The sequence below is a fragment of the Heloderma suspectum genome, chromosome 14 (genome assembly GCF_057233095.1).
Source record: "Heloderma suspectum isolate Gila_16-S chromosome 14, 16-S_ref, whole genome shotgun sequence".
Taxonomy (NCBI): Eukaryota; Metazoa; Chordata; class Lepidosauria; order Squamata; family Helodermatidae; genus Heloderma; species Heloderma suspectum.
Window position 1 is genome coordinate 25778707 of NC_139471.1, and position 22364 is coordinate 25801070.

At 44.8% G+C, this 22364-nt stretch overlaps 1 protein-coding gene across 17 annotated transcripts in view; it reads right to left on the minus strand.

Moving 5' to 3' along the window:
- Nucleotides 1-22364, minus strand: part of C14H9orf43 (chromosome 14 C9orf43 homolog) — a 35951-nt gene that overhangs the window by 11617 nt on the left and 1970 nt on the right. For 16 of the 17 annotated variants that reach the window (XR_014785875.1, XR_014785871.1, XR_014785870.1 and 13 more), the window contains exons 2-3: nucleotides 20877-21054; nucleotides 6607-6787 (exon numbers count right to left, since the gene is read on the minus strand). Coding sequence is in view for 11 of the 17 variants with exons in the window: in XM_084820851.1 (XP_084676977.1) it covers nucleotides 6607-6787; nucleotides 20877-21054 (359 nt within the window). In the remaining 6 variants the exon portion in view is untranslated. Of the gene's footprint in view, nucleotides 1-6606; nucleotides 6788-8094; nucleotides 8400-20876; nucleotides 21055-22364 lie in introns of those variants that run through there. The other variant, XM_084820857.1, reaches the window with a different exon arrangement.

Here is a 22364-nt window from a genome sequence, read left to right on the forward strand (position 1 = left end):
TTTCATTGAGCTGTCCATCACAACTCCAATATCTCTTTGTTGGTCGGTCACTGCTAGCTCAGATCCCATCAGCTTATACTTGAAGTTGGTTTTTTTTTTGCCCCAGTGTGGATCACTTTGCACTTGCTTACATTGAACTGCATTTGCCATTTTGATGCCCATTCTCCCAGTTTGGAGAGATCCTTTTTACCCTGCTTTTGCACAACTTTATTTTGCTTCAATGGGGTTTGTGCAGACAAACTTCCTACTAGATTATAACTCCTCTTGCTAGGTGTGCACATGAGTGTGCATATGCGCGTGGTGGGTGCCATTTCAATTTTCTGCCTCAGGCACCAAAATGTATTTGGATTACTCTGCAAACTGGATCTAATTTATTGAGATTTGGTGCAACAGCACAGAAAGTCAGGTTGCTTACCTGTAACTGTAGTTCTTCGAGTAGTCATCTGTGCATTCACACATATGGGCTCTGCGCCTGCAGGGAGACTCGTTCAGGAAACTTCCAAGCTGAACAATTTTTGGTGGGAACCCCTCTCCCACCGTCTCTGGTATATATAGCGTGGGTTCCTGCCTTCCCCTCCGTTTCTTGAGACCGCAAGCAGTCCAGGACCAAGGAGAAAGAACACCTCAGTACCAAGAGTCATGTTGACACCGAAGTGGGGACAGTGGGAGGGTTGTGTGAATGCACAGATGACCACTTGAAGAACTACAGTTACAGGCAAGCAACCTGACTTTCTTCTTCGTCTCTGCGCATCACACATATGGGTGAATAACACACTGACTTACCGGAGGTGGGTCGGTGTCTCACTGTAGTACCAAAGAAAGCACAGCCCTGCCAAAGGCACAGTCTGCTTGAGCCCGGACATCTATTCTGTAGTGCTTTATAAAAGTAGAAGGCTTAGACCAGGCAGCCCAAGTTCACTAAAGGCACATCTCTTGTAAAAGCCATGGAAGTTGACACTCCCCTTGTCGACTGTGCTCGGATTCGAGGCGGTAAGTCTTTGCCCAAGAGGTGGTACTCCAAGCGAATAGCGTCTATTATCCAGGAGGCTAGTCTCTGAGAGGGGACTGGCAAGCCTTTATTATGTCCCCCGTAGCACAGGAACAATCGTTGCAACTTACGGAAAGACTTGGTCTGTGATTTATAAAAGACCAGGGCTCTCCAGACACCTAAAGTGTGCAGTCTCTTCTCCAAATCCTAAGTCAGAGATGGAAAGAAAGCAGGGAGGACAACCGGCTGATTCTCATGGAAGTCCGTCACCACTTTAGGGAGGAAAGCTAGGTCTGGCTTGAGTACCACCTTTTTCTCTATTCATAAAGTGGAGAGCTCACTTGCTCTTCTCGAGGTCGTAATCGCTACGAAGAAGGCGACCTTCCAAGAAAGCAGCCTCAAGTCCACGGTAGCAAGAGGTTCAAATGGCACAGATGTCAGGCTGTTGAACACTAGCGACAAGTTCCATTGAGGAATGAGGTCTCTCATGGGAGGAGCCAAATTTCTAAGTCCTCGCAAGAATTGTTTGCATAAGGGGTGGCTGAAAATGGAGGATGTTACCCCTATGTACATCTATGTTACCCCTCATCGCAGAAGTCGCCGAGGCATATACTCTGATGGAGGAATATTTCAGTCCTAAAATCATAGAATCATAGAATAGTAGGGTTGGAAGGGGCCTACAAGGCCATCGAGTCCAACCCCCTGCTCAATGAAGGAATCCAAGTCAGAGCATCCCTGACAAATGGCTGTCCAGCCTCGTCTTGAACGCCTCCAGTGTGGGAGAGCCCACCACCTCCCAGGTAATTGGTTCCATTGTCGTATTGCTCTTACAGTCAGGAAGTTTTTCCTGATGTTCAGCCGGAATCTGGCTTCCTGTAACTTGAGCCCATTATTCCGTGTCCTGCACTCTGGGATGATCGAGAAGAGATCCTGGCCTTCCTCTATGGGACAACCTTTCAAGTACTTGAAGAGTGCTATCATATCTCCCCTCAGTCTTCTCTTCTCAAGGCTAAACATGCCCAGTTCTTTCAGTCTCTCTTCATAGGGCTTTGTGTCCAGTCCTCTGATCATCTTTGTTGCCCTCCTCTGAACTCTCTCGGGTTTGTCTGCATCCTTCTTAAAGTGTGGTGCCCAGAACTGGACACAGTACTCCAGATGAGGCCTAACCAGTGCTGAGTAGAGGGAAACTAGTACTTCCAGGGATTTGGAAGTGATGCTTCTATTAATGCAGCCCAAAAGAGCATTGGCCTTTTTTGCAGCCACATCACACTGTTGGCTCATATTCAGCTTGTGATCGACAACAATTCCAAGATCCTTCTCGCTTGTAGTGTGGTTGAGCCACGTATCCCCCATCTTGTAACTGTGCATTTGGTTTCTTTTTCCTAGGTGCAGAACTTGGCATTTATCCCTATTCAATGTCATTCTGTTGTTTTCTGCCCAGCGCTCCAGTCTATCCAGATCACTTTGAATTTTGTTTCTGTCTTCCAAAGTCTTAGCTATCCCGCCCAATTTGGTGTCATCTGCAAATTTGATCCGCATTCCCTGCACCTCCTCCTCCAAGTCATTCATAAAAATGTTGAAGAGCACTGGGCCCAGGACTGAGCCCTGCGCTACCCCACTCGTTACCTCTCCCCAGTTTGAGAAGGTCCCATTGATGAGCACTCTTTGAGTCCGATTCTGTAGCCAACTGTGGATCCACCGGATCGTTGTTTCATCTAGCCCACTTTGAGCTAGTTTGCTCCTCAGGATATCATGTGGCATTTTGTCGAAAGCTTTGCTGAAGTCGAGGTATATGATGTCTACAGCATTCCCACGGTCTACAAGGGAGGTTACTTGATCCAAAAATGAGATCAGATTTGTCTGGCAGGACTTGTTTTTGACAAATCCATGTTGGCTTCGAGTCATCACAGCATTGTTGTCAAGGTGCTTCCAGATAGATTGCTTTATCATCTGCTCCAGAATTTTCCCAGGGATTGATGTCAGACTGACTGGTCTGTAGTTCCCAGGTTCCTCCTTTTTACCCTTTTTGAAGATAGGGACAACGTTAGCCCTCCTCCAGTCATCTGGCACTTCCCCCGTCCTCCATGATTTCTCAAAGAGAATAGACAGCGGTTCTGAGAGTTCTTCTGCCAGTTCCTTTGTTACTCTAGGATGCAGTTCATCTGGCCCTGGAGATTTGAACTCATTCAAAGTCATTAGGTGTTCCTTGACCATATGCCTATCGATCTCAAGCTGCAATCCTGCCCCTTCAGCCTGTACTTCGCCTTTGCCAGGGGGGTCATAGACCCTCTTTTGGGAGAAGACTGAGCCAAAGTAGGAATTGAGCACCTCTGCCTTTTCTTTGTCATCTGTTATCATTTTGCCATCCTTATTGAATAGCTGAACCACCATTTCTTTCCTCTGCCTTTTACTATGCACGTAGCTGAAGAAAGCCTTTTTGTTGTTTTTAGCATCCCTTGCTAACCTCAGCTCGTTCTCAGCTTTAGCCTTCCTGACGCCATCCCTGCAATTCTGTGCTACCTGCCTGTACTCTTCCTTTGTTGCTTGGCCTTCTTTCCACTTCCCATATGTGTCCTTTTTTGTTTTCAGGTCATCTCTAAGCTTTTTGTGAAGCCACATTGGCTTCTTCTGTTGTCTTCCACCTTTTCTTCTTGTTGGAATTGCTTGTGATTGTGCCTTGAGAATTTCCTTTTTTAAAAGCTCCCACCCATCTTGGACTCCTTTTCTTGTTAGCATCGCTTGCCATGGGACCTTACTGATCATTGTTCTGAGTTTATTAAAATCAGCTTTCCTAAAATCCAGGGTACGCATTTGACTACACTCGGCTTTTGCTTCCCTTAGAACCAAGAACTCAAGTACAACATGAGTTCAGACACATGTTGTCCTTTACTGTATAAGTGTTGGAGAAAGCATAAAATATCCGTAAGAAGACAGTCATTAGGGTTACAGTTGCTGTCAGTCACAAACTTCAGAAATGAAGCCCATTTAGCTGAGTATGAGGGGTGTACATGGCTTTCTCGCCGCATCCAGTGTAGCCTGTACTGTCGCTGGGTTTGGTGGGGAGCGATGTCTGGGGGCTGGATCCTCCATGCTGTGAGGTTCAGGGCATGGAGATCAGGGTGGAGAATTTGACCTCGATCCCGAGAAATTAAGTTGTCTATTCGCGGGAGCGGTGGGCAATGTCCCTGCGACAGGTCTCTCAGCATTTTGAACCAAGGTTGCCTGGGTCACCAAGGGGCGATTGGGATGCAGTTCGTGGCTTCCTGTCTGATTTTTGAGATCACCCTCGTGAGGACTGGGAACGGAGGAAAGAGGTAGAACAGGCGATTGAAAAAGGCATCACCTAGCGATCCTTGACTGACTCCGGCCCTGGAGCAAAATTGTCTGTAGGCCATGTTTGCTGGAGTCGTGAAGAGATTGATTTTGGGTCAACCCCATTGCCTGAAAATCAGCTGCAGAGTTGTCTTGGCCAGCTGCCATTCGTGAGAGCACTGGAGCAGGTGACCGAGTCTGCCAAGAGATTTCTTCTCCTGCAATATGGAGACGGTCAGTATTGATCTGGTGACGGGATAGTTTGGATGCCTCCTCGTGGAACATTCTAGCTAAGTTGCGTTGATCCTCAGGAAGGTAAGCAATGAGAGAATCCATTTTTTTCCAAAGGAATAATTGGTACCTGGCCATCATTGCCTGGTAGTTTGAAATCCTAAGCCCCAGTGCTGCTGAAGAATAGAGGTGGCGTCCGACGAGATCGAGTTTACGGCCCTCCTTGTCCACAGGTGAGGCATGCATTTTCTGAGAGCAGCCTTGAGCAGACTCTACTATTATTGAGTTCTGTTTTGGTTGTGCAAAGTGGAAAGACGCATCCGTCTCTTGAACCCTGTACATTGATTCTAGCCTTTTGGACATTGGGGTCAAGGATGAAGGTGTTTTCCATGTCTGTTGCACTGCACTCAGCAGAGCTGGAAGAAAGGGAATGGCCACCAGGGTGGACATGTCTGCCGTGACGGCATCGAACACTGGATCGTTGAAGTTGTTGTGGGGTTTTTTGCACCTTGATGCCCAATGATTGTGCCATTCTAAGCACTTGCTCAGAAAAGTGCCCCATATCCTTGGAAGGCAAAGCTCTATCTCGTGTCCCAACGACATCATCTGGGGCCAAGATCGATGGGGGGACTGAGGAATAGGAGGAGGAGGAGGATTGATAGTCCTCACCAGATTCCTGTGAGAGGGCAGGTCGCTGTGCCACATCAGTCACACTGTGAGGTGGAATTGGAGGCAGCGGGTCTTGATGGTCCTGGACAGATTGGTGTAGCATTAGAGATGTAGAACATCTCGGTACCAGAGGAGGAGGAGGACAGAAAGTGTCATGTATTTTGAACTGCAGTCGTTGTCCAGGCTGAAATGGAGTATGTAACGGAGAAGCAGCTCCTAAGTAATGAGAGCGATCCAGGAAAAGGTTGTGGTCTCTCCTGAGTCTCCAATCTGCATCACGTTGCTGTCCATGGGGAGGAGACGATGAGACCGAAAAATGACCCCAATCATGGGATGGAGAGCAGGAGCGTTTCCTGCCAATGATCCATATGGTATTGATCCGGAGATCGGTATCAAGGAGGCTGCTGAGAAGAGAGTGTTGGCCGATACCAAGGTGAATGGATATCGTAGCAGCATGATGTTGGAGACCTGGATCTCCGTTCTGGAGCTGTCTGAGCTGGACAGGGTGGTGGGGTTGTCCCACTCCTTCTCCTGCTGTTTAGAGGTTTTCTTTCTCCTCTTTTTCTCTGGTGCGTCTGCCGCTGGTTTAGGGCATTTTGCCTTTTTAAAGTTTTTTAGCTACCGAGATAGTCAGGTTTCTTCCTGGAGTAGGTGGGTCTACTCGAACAGGCTCTGCAGTTAACAGAGGGGAAGACTGAGCAGCAGGAGCCGCTCCCTTGCACTTGTGGAAGGAGCAACAGTGGGCTGCTCTCGTGGTGTTTGAGCCTTAGGCATATCAACCGCTCAAAGGGCCCGTTGCCAAAGGATCGCCTTTAGTCGATGTGCTCTATTCTTGCGAGCCTGCACTGACAGCGATTGGCAGTGGTGGCAAGATTCGACTTTATGGGATTCTCCCAAGCAGATTAGGCATAAAGAGTGACCGTCCGAAGAAGGCACCTTACTGCCACAAGCCGTGCACTTTCTGAACGGAGCCTTTTGGGCCATAAGCCGGAGGAGAAAAAACACATCGCTGCTGAGGCGAATGACGCTCTCCTTCTCTCTCTGTCTCTCTCTCAGTTTTTAGGTAAAGAAGAAAAAGATAAAGGAAGAAAAAGAGCCAAGGAAGATAAGATAAAGATAGAAAACACATCTTGACAGAATGTTGAAGAAGTTCCCCATGAAGTAACGCTAAGGCAGTCGAAAAGAAACTGAGGGGAAGATGGGAACCTACGCTATATATGCCAGAGACGGTGGGGGAGGGGTTCCCGCCAAAAACTGTTCAGCTTGAAAGTTTCCCGAATGAGTCTCTGCACAGGCGCAGAGCCCATATGTGTGATGCACAGAGACCACGAAGAAGGATTTATTAAATAATTAACACAAGTCTGCATTTCCAGAAGCATATATATATGAAATCTGAATTGGCTGACCTCATTACTGAGACAGGGTGCATCACAGTATCATTCAAGGTGGTATTCGAAAAATAACTTCTAGCATCTTTGACACTGGAGATGGTCTTGGAGAGGGAACTAAAACTTTCAACGCATCTGATCCTCTGTCTCTGAGAGTAATTGAGGGGAAGGTTGAGAATCTTCAGTGTTGGCAGTTCATCTGAAAAATGGAGAAACTACTGTAAAACACAAAGAACGGTCCTTTAGTCATGGAAAGAAGGGGAGCCATTGCTCATGTCTGTTTCAAATATTACCACCACATCACTGTGACACTCTCCACTGAGAGTACAGTAGAAAGAAAATATGCTTCTAATTCTTTCCACTGAAGGATCTCAATGTATGGAAATTAAATAATGCTAAGAATGATCTCTCTTTTAAGCAACTGAGGAAAGCCACAATGACAATCATGCCTGCTAGTCATAAATACCTCTCTAAAACACAACTACCAAGATTTTTTTTAATTTTTAAAATTATTTTTCCATTAAACAGATAAACAAAACTTGTAACAATACTTTAGAGTACAAGAGCTTATTGTAGTGTATAAACGTTAGATTTTAAGACATTACATCTCTCCAAAACGAACTCTGTGTGACTGGAGGATTGAAATCATTTTCTTTTTTGTTAACAAAAGTCAAAAATGGAAACCATATCTGTATGAAGCTGTCTTGCTTTGTCCGCCCCCTAATCCATCTGCTGTGGTGCGTGAGCTTTTTGACTAGTGCCACTTGCCAAATTCTGCTGCGCCACCCTTGGACCATATAGCCTGACTTGGTTTTCCACCCTTTTGCTACCTCCATAAGTGCTGCTGACAATAGACAGGCTAACTCTTTATAGCTCACAGGGGTCTTGTGGATAGAAGTACGAATAAAGGGTTTGGTGCAATTTGTTGTTGTTGAAGAAGGGAGAGACAAGCCCTAGTGCTTGAGAAAACAGAACTTATTGCGCTCGATGTGTGCCAGAGTGCTTCCTTCCTCAAGAGCTTATACAAGCTGTTTGATCTCTTGCTCTAAATACACGAATGTCCTTACTTCTAGATACCGGCAAACACTATAGTTGAAGTCTATTGCTGTCAAGCACCAGAGCTCGCCTCTCCCTTCTTCACCGTCACTCACGGTGCTCTTTCCCTCTTCACTTCTGCAATTTGTTGTTGTGTCATGTCTGAAATTTCTTTAAAGACCTTTAACCCAAAAGGGTATAAATGAACACATTCCCACCACATGTGAAACGGAGTTCCCCTGGAATGGCATCCTCTCCAGCATAATGGCGTTAGCTCCTGGTTTATGTGGTGAGGTTCCACCTATATACAAGCTTAAGCATTGATTCTTTAATCCAGGTTGATGTGGTTCTTAATGGTTCTTTTGACCACATTGATTCCCAACTTGCTGCTGGTATTGTTATTCCCAAATCATTCTTCCAGGCTTCTTTTAATCCCCCCAAATCCCTATACACCTCTGCTATCATCATTACATAGTAGATAGTGCCCCTTTCAGTGCCTCCTTTGGGGGCATGCAGCGGTGTTCAATCAGTGTTAGACTGCTTCTCCAGAGGGAAAACGTTTTTGTGAAAATGTCCCGACCTGTAGGATGAGCAGCCAGTTTATTTGCTTTCCTTGTAGTTTTTCCAACATTTTATCCTCTGCTGCTGGTCTTCCTTTGTCAGATGAATCCCTTAACCTGTGTACATTTCATATTTGCTTGAATCTTTAAATGGATGATGTAGGAAAGGCAGTAAAGGAGAGGCAGGCAGAGGAAACATTTTAACCCACCTTTTCCCTGTAGACAAAGCAACATATGAGAAAGGATTCTCAATTTGGGCAAGAATACTGGGCTTAAGGGGCTGAAATGGGAGTGCTCGAATTGGTGGTATTTGATTTAAAAGTTCTATATTTATCCAATATATTTCTTTGTCATTACGAATGAGGTGTAACAACTGCTTTACTTGCGCAACATCATGGTATGTTTTTAGACCGGGGAAACAAAGCCCGCCCTTTTTTTGGTGCCTATACCAAATTTGCTTGCTTTTCTTGACTTTTTCCTTTCCATCCAAAATTCTCCCAATGTTTTTTGCGATTTCTTAAAGCTGTCAGCTGTAACTGTTATAGGGAGAGTTTGAAAAAGAAATAAAAATTTTGATAGACATATAATTTTTTACAAGATTTTAACTGTTCTTTATTTCATTTCCATTACAATACATGTACATTATCTACCTGTTCAATGCAGTTTGTTAATGCATATACCTTCGTATTTGTTATTTTAATCATGTATAGTACCTCCTTATGTTCTATAACCACAGAGTTTTGTAGTACAAGGGAACACTCCATTGTTTCTCTGCATTTGTATAAATAAAACTATACCATTCTTCTGTAAAACTGTCTTTTTTCTTTGCCCTTTTGCTAATTTAATATTATTTGTCAATTTTTCTAATAACGCAATCTGCCATACTCTGTTGTACTATTCTTTAAATGAGATTCTTTTTCGATATTTCCATTTGCTGGCTAGCAACAATCTAACAGTCTGTTTCCCGCCTCCCAGCTAGCAGAGCAGAGGAAGCTGCTCCAGCTGGTCTTGGGACTATAGAAGCAAGCAAGCTCCCAGGGAGCGAGCGATCAGAGCAAACAAACGGGGAGCAAACAGGAGTTGGCCGGGGGGGGGGGGGGAGGTGAAGTGGCAGAAGAGACAGGCAAAGGCAAAGTCTGAGTAGAGGACCAGGCACAGGCTACTCTAGAACAAACAGAAAGCTAGACACAAAAAGGGAAAAGAGACTATGGAAGGACAAGACTCTCCAGTGGTGGTAACCTGCAAGGTGTGGTTTTAATGTTCTATATATTCTAAATTGTTTTATTGTGTGCCGGTTGGTTTTAATTTTTGTGAACTGCCCAGAGAGCTTCAGCTGTTGGGTGGTATAGAAATGAAATGAATGAATGAATTAATGGTGTGTGCCATGTTTGTTTTCTTGCCTGAGAACAACATGGCCTACATGTGCAACAAGTGCAAGTTGATCACGCTGCTGGAAGAAAAAGTAAGAGGCCTGGAGCGGCGAGTGTCGACCCTCCAGGGAATAAGAGAACATGAAGAGTTCTGGGACAGAACAGTGGAACTACAGCAGCAAAGCAAAGTACAGGAGTTAGAAGAGCAACAGCTGAGACAGAAGAGGAAACTGCTGAGGTGAGGAAAAATGAAGTAGAGGATACTCTTTGGAAAAGGGTGACAGTGAGGAGCAGAAGAACTAGAAGACACTCGGCACCAGTGGAGGCAGTGGAACTAGGGAACCGTTTCCAGGTACTTGAGGATGAGACTGCAGGGCAGCCTGCAGAGGAAGAATTACAGGGGAACCTGCATGAGAGTGAGCAAGAGGCTGAAGGTCAGCCAAGCAGAGGCAATGAAACCAAGGCCTACAACAAGAAGAAGAGAAGAGTAGTAGTAGTGGGAGACTCCTTGCTGTGTGGGTATGCCATCTCCTGGGAGGACAGATTAGAGACGTGACTGAAAGGTTGCCTGCACTCATAAAGCCCACTGACAGGTATCCCTTTCTTCTCATCCATGTGGGAACAAGTGATACTGCCAAGCGGAGCTATGAAGAAATCACGTCAGACTTTGTAGCTTTCAGAAGGAAACTCCAGAACTTTGGGGCCCCGATAGTTTTCTCATCCATCCTTCCAGTAGTTAGAAGAGGGATAGAAAGGGAACGAAAAATACTCCGGGTGAATGACTGGTTACGAAGGTGGTGCCGGCGAGAGAGATTTGGATTCTGGGACCACGGGCTATGCTTCCTGGAAGATGGGCTGTTGGCAAGGGACGGGTTGCACCTCACAAAGGATGGGAAGAATTTGTCTGGCCACAGCATGAAGAACTTCAACAGGAGGGCTTTAAACTGAATCCTACAGGGAAGGGAGATGTAAAGTTGGGGTAACAATGGACCAAGGCTCATGCACCGCAACGGAGAGAACAGCTCTAATAGCGCCCGATAATAGTCTTCACAAACATGTAGGAAGGAAGCCAGACTATGGAGGACATGGTCTTCGATGTCTATATGCTAATGCCCAGAGTAGGGGAAACAAACAGAACGAACTTGAACTCTTAATACAGGAGGGAAATTATGACTTGATAGGTATAACTGAGACTTGGTGGGATGACTCTCATGACTGGAATACAGCAATTGAAGGATATAACTTGTTCAAAAAGAACAGGAGGAACAGAAAGGGAGGGGGGTTGCACTATATGTTAAAAATACCTACCTCTGCACAAAAATACAGGAGGAGGAGCTTGGTAGCCCCATCGAGAGCTTCTGGGTTAAAATAAATGGAGCAAAGAATAAAAGGAACCTGGTGGTCGGAGTTTACTACCGGCCACCCAATCAAGGAGAATACAAGGATGAAACTTGAAAAGCAAATAGCCAATGTTTCAAGGAAGCATGATGTCACAGTGATGTCATAGAAACTTGATTGGGTTTGGCTTTTGGTATGTCTCCTGCAGTAATATAATATATGGGGTTTTTCTTTTAAGCAAAGCCATTATACAGGATCGTTTTATAGCAGTCCCTAGTCTCTTTACGTTAAGGGACGCTACTTTAAACCTATCCAACATTTATTTTGCTTTTTTCTTTACAAGCCATAGATTGCATGGCACTTTGGTATGCAATTCTTTTGCTAAGCAGCATGCACTTTTCTTTTGTATTCAGAACTAACAAACAACAACTTTAAACGAAAACCAAATCCCCTGCCTGGAGATGACTAGTACTGTCACTGTCACTTCCATATTTAGGTTTTAGCGGAAGAAAGTAAGACAAGGATCCATGAAATCAAAAAGGGGTCCTCATGATTTGGTATGATTTTTAAAGGGGAGACCCACAAAACCACCATCCAATCACAGAGCACATCTGCCTCCATGGCCTGAACCAGAAAAATCATGGATCCGCCACTTGTGGGCACAGCCATGGCCCAAAAACATGAATTTGAGGGAGGGATCCTCAGAGATCCTCATAATTTTTACAAGAAAAATGCCCTCAAACACCATCATTTCACAGATAACATCTGCCTCCACACGCGAACCATGAAAATCGCGTCTGCCACTCGTTGGCACTGCCACAGCGCAAAACCATGAATTTGAGGCAGGGATCCTAATGATTTTTACAAGAAAGATACACCAAAACACCATCATATTGTAGCAGCCATATCGGGGGTCAGACTAAGTAGCCTCATGCAGTCTCATGCTTCATGTTCTTGCTGAGCTCTTTCTCCCTTGAATATATTGTTGTAAGCTGATGAGACACAGGAATTCCTTATCTTGTCAAAGGTCATACAATTGTATATCTTGTTCTCTGCTGTTCTCTTCTGTTCTCTCCTTATCATGGCTACCCTATAACCCAGTTCTTGTATTATAAACAATAGTGCTAAGAGAAGAAATGTTGAGGATTGCAACCCCATGCGGGAGGGGGAGGAGGAGCCATTTCATATGTGTCACAATGTCTATAAAACCAATGTGCTAATGTAAATCGGGGCTTCTGGCTCTTTGGAAACGATTCCAGCCTTAAGCCCGCGCGTTAAATAAAGAATCTCTTTTTCCTTCACTCCGTGGTCCCTCTGACTCTGGGTTCTGCAACAATATCACAAAACACATTTGCCTCTGTGGACCAAACCATGAAAATCACAGAACCACCACTTGTGGGTGCAGCCACAGCAAAAGAACATGGATCTGAAGCAGGGATAGATTCAGCAGGGAATTCTATCAGGCAATGGGAGATGTCTTAGTCTGTGAGTGGGCACGGCTCTTTAACAGCATCTTGGAAGCGGGGGCGGTACCAGGGACATGGAAACAGACGTGCTTGATAGTAACATTAAAGCCAGGGAAAGACCACATGTCCCTGGGATCATACCGTCCCATAGCATTACTACACCAAGATGCAAAAGTATTGTCATCTCTCTTGGTTAATCGAATTAACATATTTATCAAGTTTAGCATGTTTAGCCTTGAGAAGAGAAGACTGAGGGGAGATATGATAGCACTCTTCAAGTACTTGAAAGATTGTCACAGAGAAGAAGGCCAGGATCTCTTCTTGATCAACCCAGAGTGCAGGACACGGAATAATGGGCTCAGGTTACAGGAAGCCAGATTCCAGCTGAACATCAAGAAAAACTTCCTGACTGTGAGAGCAATATGACAATGGAACCAGTTACCTAGGGAGGCAGTGGGCTCTCCCACACTGGAGGCGTCCAAGACGAGGCTGGACAGCCATCTGTCAGGGATACTCTGACTTGGATTCCTGCATGGAGCAGGGGGTTGGACTCGATGGCCTTGTAGGCCCCTTCCAACCCTACTATTCTATGATTCTACGATCACAAACTACATAGCAGAAGACTGAACAGGTTTCATGCCCTGGAGGCAATTAGCTGATGCAGTAAGAAGAACATTACATACTATTCATTTTGGAAGTAAAGAAAAAGTTCCTTTACCACTACTATCCTTTGACATACAGTCAGGGCCAGTCCCCCTTCATGGATCACTGCCTTGTGGTGAAGGGGCTTGCGTAACTCAGTGAAGCCATAAGCTATGCTGTGCAGGGCCACCCAAGATGGACAGGTCGTGGCAGAGAGTTCTGACAAAATGTGGTCCACTGGAGAAGGAAATGGCAACCCACTCCAGTATTCTTGCCAAGAAAACCCCATGGAACGTATCACAAGGCTAAAAGATATGACGCCGGAAGATAAGCCCCTCAGCTCGGAAGGTGTCCAATATACTGCTGGGGAAGAGCAGAGGGCATTTCCAAGTAGCGCCAGAAGGAATGAAGCGGCTGGGCCAAAGCCGAAAGGACACTCAGCTGTGGATGTGTCTGGTGGTGAAAACAAAATCTGATGCTGTAAAGAACAGTATTGTTTAGGAACCTGGAATGTAAAATCAATGAATCAAGGTAAGCTGGAGGTGGTCAAACATGAGATGGCAAGATTGAACATCGACATCTTGGGAATCAGCAAACTAAAATGGACAAGCACGGGCAAATTTAATTAAGGTGACAATCATATCTACTACTGTGGGCAAGAATCCCTTAGAAGAAATGGAGTAGCACTCATAGTCAACAAAAGGGTGGGAAAAGCAGTACTGGGGTACAATCTCAAAAACGATAGAATGATCTCAGTACAAATCCAAGGCAAACCATTCAACATCACAGTAATTCAAGTCTATGCCCCAACCACTGAGGCCGAAGAAGCTGAGGTTGATTAGTTCTATGAAGACCTACAACACCTTCTAGAACTAACACCAAAACAAGATGTCTCCTTCATCATAGGGGATTGGAATGGTAAAGGAGGAAGTCAAGAAATCACCGGGATAACAGGCAAGCATGGCCTTGGTGTACAAAATGAAGCAGGACAAAGGCTAATAGAGTTTTGCCAAGAGAACACGCTGATCATAGCAAACACTCTTTTCCAACAGCACAAGAGGCGACTCTACACATGGACATCACCAGATGGTCAATATCGAAATCAGATTGATTATGTCCTTTGCAGCCAAAGATGGAGAAGCTCTATACAGTCAGTAAAAACAAGACCTGGAGCTGACTGTGGCTCAGATCATGAGCTTCTTGTTGCAAAATTTCGGCTTAAATTGAAGAACGTAGGGAAAACCACTAAACCATTCAGGTATGACCTCAACCATATCCCTTTTGAATATACAGTGGAGGTGAGGAATAGATTGAAGGGATTAGAACTGATAGACAGAGTGCCTGAGGAACTATGGATGGAGGTCCGTATCTTTGTTCAGGAAGCAGCAACTAAATCCATCCCAAAGAAAAAGAAATGCAAGAAAGCCAAGTGGCTGTCTGAGGAGGCTTTACGAGTAGCTGAGGAAAGAAGGGAAGTGAAAAGCAAGGGAGAAAGGGGAAGATATATCCAACTGAATGCAGATTTCCAGAGAATAGCAAGGAGAGACAAGAAGGCCTTCTTCAACTAACAATGCAAAGAAATCAAAGAAAACAATAGAATGGGAAAGACTAGAGATCTCTTCAAGGAAATCGGAGATCTCAAGGGAACGTTTTGTGCAAAGACGGACATAATAAGGGACAAAGAAGGCAGGGACCTAACAGAAGCAGATGAGATTAAGAAGAGGTGGAAAGAATACACAGAAGAACTAGAGAGTGAAGTCAAGTGGGCCTTAGGAAGCATTACTAACAACAAAGCTAGCGGAGATGACAGTATTCCAGTTGAGCTATTTAAAATCCTAAAAGATGCTGCTGTTAAAGTGCTGCACTCAATATGCCAACACATTTGGAACACTCAACAGTGGCCACAAGCCTGGAAAAGGTCAGTTTACATTCCAATTCCAAAGAAGGGCAACGTCAAAGAGTGTTCAAACTACCGTACAATTGCGCTCATTTCACATGCCAGCAAGGTGATGCTCAAAATCCGACAAGCTAGGCTTCAGTAGTATGTGAACTGAGAACTACCGGAAGTACAAGCTGGGTTTTGAAGAGGCAGAGGAACTAGAGATCAAATCGCCAACATTCGCTGGATCATAGAGAAAGCAAGAGAATGCCAGAAAAACGTCTATTTCTGCTTCATTGAAGCCTTTGATTGTGTGGATCACAACAAACTGTGGCAAAGTCTTAAAGAGATGGGACTACCAGACCACCTTTCCTGTCTCCTGAGAAACCTGTACGAGGGTCAAGAAGCAACAATAAGAACCGGACATGGAAAAACCGAGTGGTTCCAAATTGGGAAAGGAGTACGACAAGGCTGCATATTGTCGCCCTGCTTATTTAACCTATATGCAGAGTACATCATGAGAAACGCCGGGATGGATGAATCAGAGGTCGGAATTGGGAGAATTATCAACAACCTCAGATACGCAGACGATACCACCCTAATGGCAGAAAGTGAAGAGGATCTAAAGAGCCTCTTGTTGAGGGTGAAAGAGGAGACTGCAAAAGCTGGTTTTAAAAAAAAACTAAGATCATGGCATCTGGCCCCATCACTTCCTGGCATATAGAAGGGGAGGAAATGGCAGCAGTGACAGATTTTATTTTCTTGGGCTCCAAGATCACCGCAGACAGTGACTGTAGCCATGAACGTAAAAGATGTTTGCTCCTTGGGAGGAAAGCTATGGCAAACCTAGACAGCATAGTAAGAAGCAGAGACATCACCTTGCCGACAAAGGTCCGCATAATCAAAGCTATGGTTTTCCCAGTAGTAATGTATGGCTGTGAGAGCTGGACTGTAAGGAAGGCTGAGCACCGAAGAACTGATGCCTTCAAACTGTGATGCTGGAGAAGACTCTTACGAGTCCCCCGGACTGCAAGGAGGTCAAATCAGTCAATCCTAAAGGAAATCAACCCTGACTGCTCATTGGAAGGACAGATACTGAAGCTGAAGTGCAAATATTTTGGCCACCTAATGTGAAGAGAAAACTCCCTGGAAAAGACCTGGATGCTGGGAAGGATCGAAAGCAAAAGGAGAAGGGGATGGCAGAAGATGGGATGGCTAGATAGCATCACCGATGCAATGTATATGAACTTGAGCACACTCCGGGAGACAGCAGAGGACAGGAAGGCCTGGCGTGCTATGGCCCATGGGGTCACGAAGAGTCAGACACGACTTAACGACTGAACAACAACAACAGGGCCAGAAATATTGGAACAAGGATAACTTGTGTGTGGGGGGGTGTATGCCGGGTGGGCTGTATGCCACTGGCTGTACTTCCTGAATGGTTGATGCCCCACTTTTGTCAAACCCCTTGAATTACAGCTAAAAATCCTGACTTCGCTCCCATCTGGATGTGTTTCCTTTCAACTTCAATGTGGTGGTGTACAGAGGCTAACTGCCAAAACAGTTATCCTTGTTCCAATATTCCTGGCCCTGACTGTATTTAAGGCATTTGACAAGGTGGTTTGGTTTGTTTTTTTTTTTAACTAAAATGAACTTTGGAACTAATTTTATGCACATAATGAATCAATTATATTCTCCATCGAAAGCTGCAGTAAGGACAAATGGTTTAGATTCAGCTCCATTTAGTATAGGAAGAGGCACGAGACAGGGGTGCCCACGGTCACCCTTGCTGTTTGCAGTTGTAACAGAAACTCTAGCTGACAGAATAAGAACAAATCCCACTGTCAAGGGAATCAGCATAAACAACAGGGAATATGCAGGCAGTTTTTTTGCAGACGATATCCTGCTAACTTTAAGTAACCTACGATTCTATGATTCTATGTAATTGATTGCAATAGACTAAATATGCAGCATTGCCCAGTTATACAAAAAAGCACTATAAAATTAATAGCAATTAGTAAAGGAAAAATGAAATTAGCTGAAAAGTAATATAAATACAGTACACAGGTAACTTTTTCCACTTCAAGTTATAATCTTTTTTTATATTGTACACCCATCTCCACCTAAAATTCACCTTTTAGCACACAATTTCAGGGAGCATTTGAACCCCCTGCTTCCCCCCCCCCCGCCCCCATGTGGATGCCTGAGTTGCATCCAATTAAATGAATCTGGGCAAATTTTTAAAGATGTACTGCTTCAATTAACTGTTTGTGTGTATGTCCTCCAAGACTGTGAAACCTAGACACCTAACATTTGCCATGCAAACTAAGGGGACCTTATGGGTGTACACCTCAGGGTTGTTTCTTAAAACGCATTACTTATGATTAACTTAAATGTGTCTGTGAGGTTGAAGCCTACAGTACCATATTCAGGCAGACTTTCTTAACCAGGATATAGTTCTGCAGTTCAGAAAGTTTGACGCCAGGAGGAAGTAGTCTGAGGGGAAGGGTTATATGTAGGCTGACCATATGTACAGTTTTAAAGGGGACAGTACTGTTCTTTCATATTTCCCGACTGTCCTGTCATTTTAATATAAAAGTCAATTTTGTCCCGTTTTTAATTTTTTGTAAAAAACTGAATGCGTTTATCATAAGGCTCTATGCTAATCAATGCGTGCAGTAAAACTACTAGCGTGACGAAAGAGGAAGCTCCATTTCCTTCATCCAGCCAGGGCCAGGCGTCTTGAGCAAGCGACGATCAGACGCCGCCCCCTCGCTTGTCTGCAGTGGCGGGGAATTCGAGAGGCGTCGCTAAGCCCCATTCAGCGTGTGGGAGCCAGGAGGGGGAGTCTTACTGTTATTTCTACCATCATTCCACCCATAGATTCTTTCTGCCCTACATTCAGTTTGATTTGGACTTTTCAGACTCATATTTCGGTTCAACAGGCTGTTAGCTATTTTTTTATTACAGCGGAACTCTCTGGTGGGACATTACCATATACCGGCTTGTGATAGCAGTCATTCCTTTTTTTTTTTTTTTTGGTGTATGTTTATGATTTTTTGCAGTCTGGCCACTGCAGTCCTGCATTAGAGTGTTCAGTGTGGTATGATGTACAGATTTGTTTATTGCTCGTGTGAGATTTTAGAAGTATTTTATATATGTATATTTATGAGTGTTCATTTGCGCCCCTTTTCATGTTCTTTTGCAGTGAGTTTAGGTTGTTTTTCATGTATATGGAATATTACATAACCCCGTCCTGTTTTTGTCATCCCAATATCCCATTTTTGTCTCAAATATGTTCAGCCTAGTTATATGGCAGTCGTCGTCGTCCCCCGAATGAAGTGGACAGACCCCTCCCTCAAGGGGCTATGGGGGTCACCATGTCAGGGATTGTCCCTAGGGACCAGGGCAGGTATAATGTATCCAACTCTGGCAGCTGTGTAACTTTCTTGAAGGCTCTGCTGTATCAAACTACATTCACGGTGAGTAGTCACGTGATAAAGAATAATAACTAATGGTTCTAGTGGCCTAACCCGTTGTGATTTCACTCACTGCTATCCCTGCCAACCCACCTCTAACCCAACATTCTCTCTCTCTTCTATCCAAACAATGGCCTACTCACTAATTGACTTTCCAGACTGACACTGACTCCACCCATAATTCCATTCTTCCCTCAGCTTCTTTCCCATGTGAAGGTAGGCCTGACTAGGCCTTGTAGGTAGTTTGGTTCAGGCGAGGTGCCTGATGGGATTGAGAGAGTGTATGTGTGTGTGTCTGACCATGAGAAGGTAATTGTAACCTGCTCATAAGCAAGAAATTCCTGTCCACCAAAGTAACTCATCCCTAAAGATAAGAGGGCCACTGTGTTGATAAGATTGTTGCTGAGTATTAATTGCTTTCTGAGCATGCGTAGTGTGTTTTCTTTGTTCTCCAACTTTCAGTCTGTATAAATGCATCCTGTTTTCTTTTTTTTGAGAGAAAGACACAGTTTCGTCTGTCTCTCCCATGCCCGTGATGTGCTTTAATACATTTCTGACTGTTCAACCTAACCTGCCTTGGACATTTCCTTATTGCTTGATTGAGTTGTTCAGTACAGCAGCGAGCAAATTTTAACCATACAGAAAGCACTATAAAATTAATAGCGATTAGTAAACAACAACTGAAATTGACTGAAAAGTAATATAAATACAACACACAGGGAACTCCATGGCAGAGGCCATGCCTATGGGTTCCAGTGGGCGTGGCTTCACTCAGATGAGGAGGCCCAATTTTTATTTCTTTATTTAAAAAATTATTGGCCACCGTTCAGGGCAGAAGCCCTCCCAAGACAGCTCACAGCAATAAAATAAATAAAAATAGTTAAAATACTAAAAGCGGTAAAAATATAAACACAATAACATAGCAATAAAAGCAACAATAAAAGCCAACAATAAAAGCAACAACAGCAAAAATAGCAACAATAGCAGTCATATCAAGAGAAGGCCACGGTAAAATAATAGATTTTCAATGCTTTCTTAAAAGCCTGCAATGAAGGAGCACGGCAGACCTCCGATGGCAACTTCTTCCAAAGGTGTGGGGCCACTGCAGAGAAGGCCCTCACATGTAGTCACCCACCTGACTGCTCTCACAGGTGGACAAATGTGAAGGGCCTCTCTTTCTGATCTTAAAGGGTGGGCAGGCTGATATGGGTGAAGGTGGTCCTTCAAGTACCTTGGTCCCAAACTGTTTAAGGCTTTAAAGGTCAAAACAATAGGACAGTGTCTCCAACTCCGACGGGTGTAAGGCTTTGTTGTATCAAACTAAGGGCTCTTTCCAACCTGTGCAAAGTCAGGTCCGTTTGCTAGTTGTTGAATAAAAGGCCCCTCAGAACCAGGAGCTCCTGAGTTATGCTGCCATCTTGGCTGACAGCTGCCCCCCCCCCCCCACAACTACCAAGAGGTTTTGAAACACAGCTCTTTTGTAGTTGGTGCTGCTGCCCAAACTCAAAATAAAAACCAGCAACAGCCAACATATCTATTAGGACCAAGGAGACCCAAGTTCAAATCCCCACTCAGCTATGAAGCTTCATGGGGGAGATCAGGCCAGTCACTCTCTCTCAGCCTAACCTATCTCACAGGGTTGCTGCAAGGGTAAGTGGCAGTGGCCAGGTATGCTGCTCTGTGCTCCTTGGAGGAAGGATGGGATTAAGTTTCCCTGTCCGGTCACCCAGGCAAAATAATTACCCACCACAGAAGCCTAAGCAGGTATGATTACAGTGTCTGCCAGGTCTTCAACTGGCTAGTATTTTATTTGTTTAAGCAATAAAACCATATTCTGTCAGGTAATCAATACTGGGGTCTACGAAGGCAGTAAACACCAAATTCTATCAAGCCTCCAGTATCTGCTTTGATCCCACCTGTTACCTCCCAGATTTTGTCCTGGCCCTGACTTTCCACATTCCCCCAAGTTGCACTCCTAATCTGCCAGGTCCTACAAAGATCAATATTGTTCAAAATAAAACCTCATGTTTTACTTGTTTAACAGATGTATATCCCACCCTCTCACCACTTAGATCCTCACAGCCAGTAGGGGTGCTGATGGAGCTGCCTTCCTCCTTGACCAATGTGCATCTGGCCATCTTGGCCTCTATGGTGCAGCAAAGATCGAACCTTCCTCAGAAGCACCTCCCCCAAAGACCAAATGGACCAGATAACGATGTCTAGGGTAGCAGGAGGTAAAAAAAACTGGCAAGTATTTGTACAGCAGATACATCAGCAACAGCTATGGTAGAGTCGAGTGCTCTTTGCAGGCCCCTTCCAACCCTACTATTCTATGATTCTAGCCACATTATTCCTGCATTTACATGGACTGTTTCTCCACCACCACTCCCAGTACCTCCAGCTTACTGTTGAAACTATGCTGGACACATCTGCAACTGCTGTAGAGTTCAGGCTTAGTGGCTCAGCAAACGACTGCTACTGGAAGAGGAGTTTCTTTTTTTAAAGGAATGCCTGCTTACCTTCGGACTCTGGGGAATCTCTCTCAGAGGAGCCAAGGTTTCTTAACAGGATCCGGGGATGCCCACTTTCGATCCTCCGCATCGCCTCCCAGCAGGGTGGATGTTGGCAAGCAACCATATTACAAATGGTCTCATCCCACTGACCGGCATCAACAGTCACCATCCTGGCAGCAACTTCCTAGATTAAGGGATACAAGCAATGACACACAGTAATAATCAAAAACAATTTCCAGGAGGGATAAGGTTAACTGCTCCAGTGCTGGCTAGAACTGTGCTAGTTCCTTATTCTTTTTAGACACAATTCAAGGTATCTAAAACTTTATCAACTTTAAAAACTCTTAGGACATGGTGGTAAACTCTTGACTGCACTTTACCAGTTCAGGCTGCATGTGGAGCCTCACATGATAGAATAGTCCTCATTTTAAAAAAATGATATATATACATACACACATGGGATTTTTTTATACGGAGGAGCATTTGGTCACGTGAGCCCCCCTCTGCAGTCCGAAGTGAGAACCAGGCCTTGCTAACATTGTGTTGGAAAGCTGGCTCCTCACTGGGTGACCTTGGCCCAAGCTACCTCACAGGACTGTTGCGAGGATAAAACTGTGTGCGTGTGCGTATAGATAGGGGAAGAACTACATATACCACCCTGGACTTCTTGGAGGAAGCCATCCTTAATATATTTTAAAAATACAAGTAACAAAATACCCCCCCCCCCCCCGCTTTAGTTGTTATGGGCTGTTGCTGTCTTAACAGTTCGCCTGTGATTATTTTTACTGCTGTTTTCATTTACTGTTCTAAATGCTGTTGAGTATTTGTGTCTCAATGTTATTATGAAAGCCAGCAGTGCACAGAGCAGTGGTTCTTAAGTACGCAATAGTATCATAGCGCTTTGTAATTTGAGTGTTATGAATTTTGCATCTGGGTGGTACGGAGAGATAGATGGCAGAGGTGGGGAAAAATGGAATATGAGGTGGCAAGTTCTGGAAGCTCGTAACACGAGATACTCAAAAAAGTCTCAGTTGTGTATTTAGTCCAGGGTGGCAAGTTTTTCTCCTTCCCTCTCTTTGTTCCTTCTCTTGCTTTTGTTCTGGAAGCTCTTCACATGGAGGAGTCTTATTTGTGGTTGTTGTTGTTTCTGCTTGATTCCCTTTGCTGTGCACCACTTTTTTAAGGGCCTGGGGTAGAAGTCTAGGACCTGGGATTTTATCTTCAGGGTGGGAAGGAGACAACAGTGATCCTCCATGGGCTGCAAGAAGCCATTGCAAGAGGGCACAAGGCACTGCCTAAAACCCTGAATGCCCCAATTCTCCCAAGATTTGTAGATTGCCTGGGGTGGTTGTTGTTGGTGGGGTTGGCGTAGCCCCAGTTAAGAATCACTGGTGAAAGGGTTGGGACTATGACTGGGGAGACCCAGGTTTAACACAAACCCCTCCCACAGCAAAGAGACCCTTTGGGTGACTCCCGTGAGCTGGTCTCTCAGCC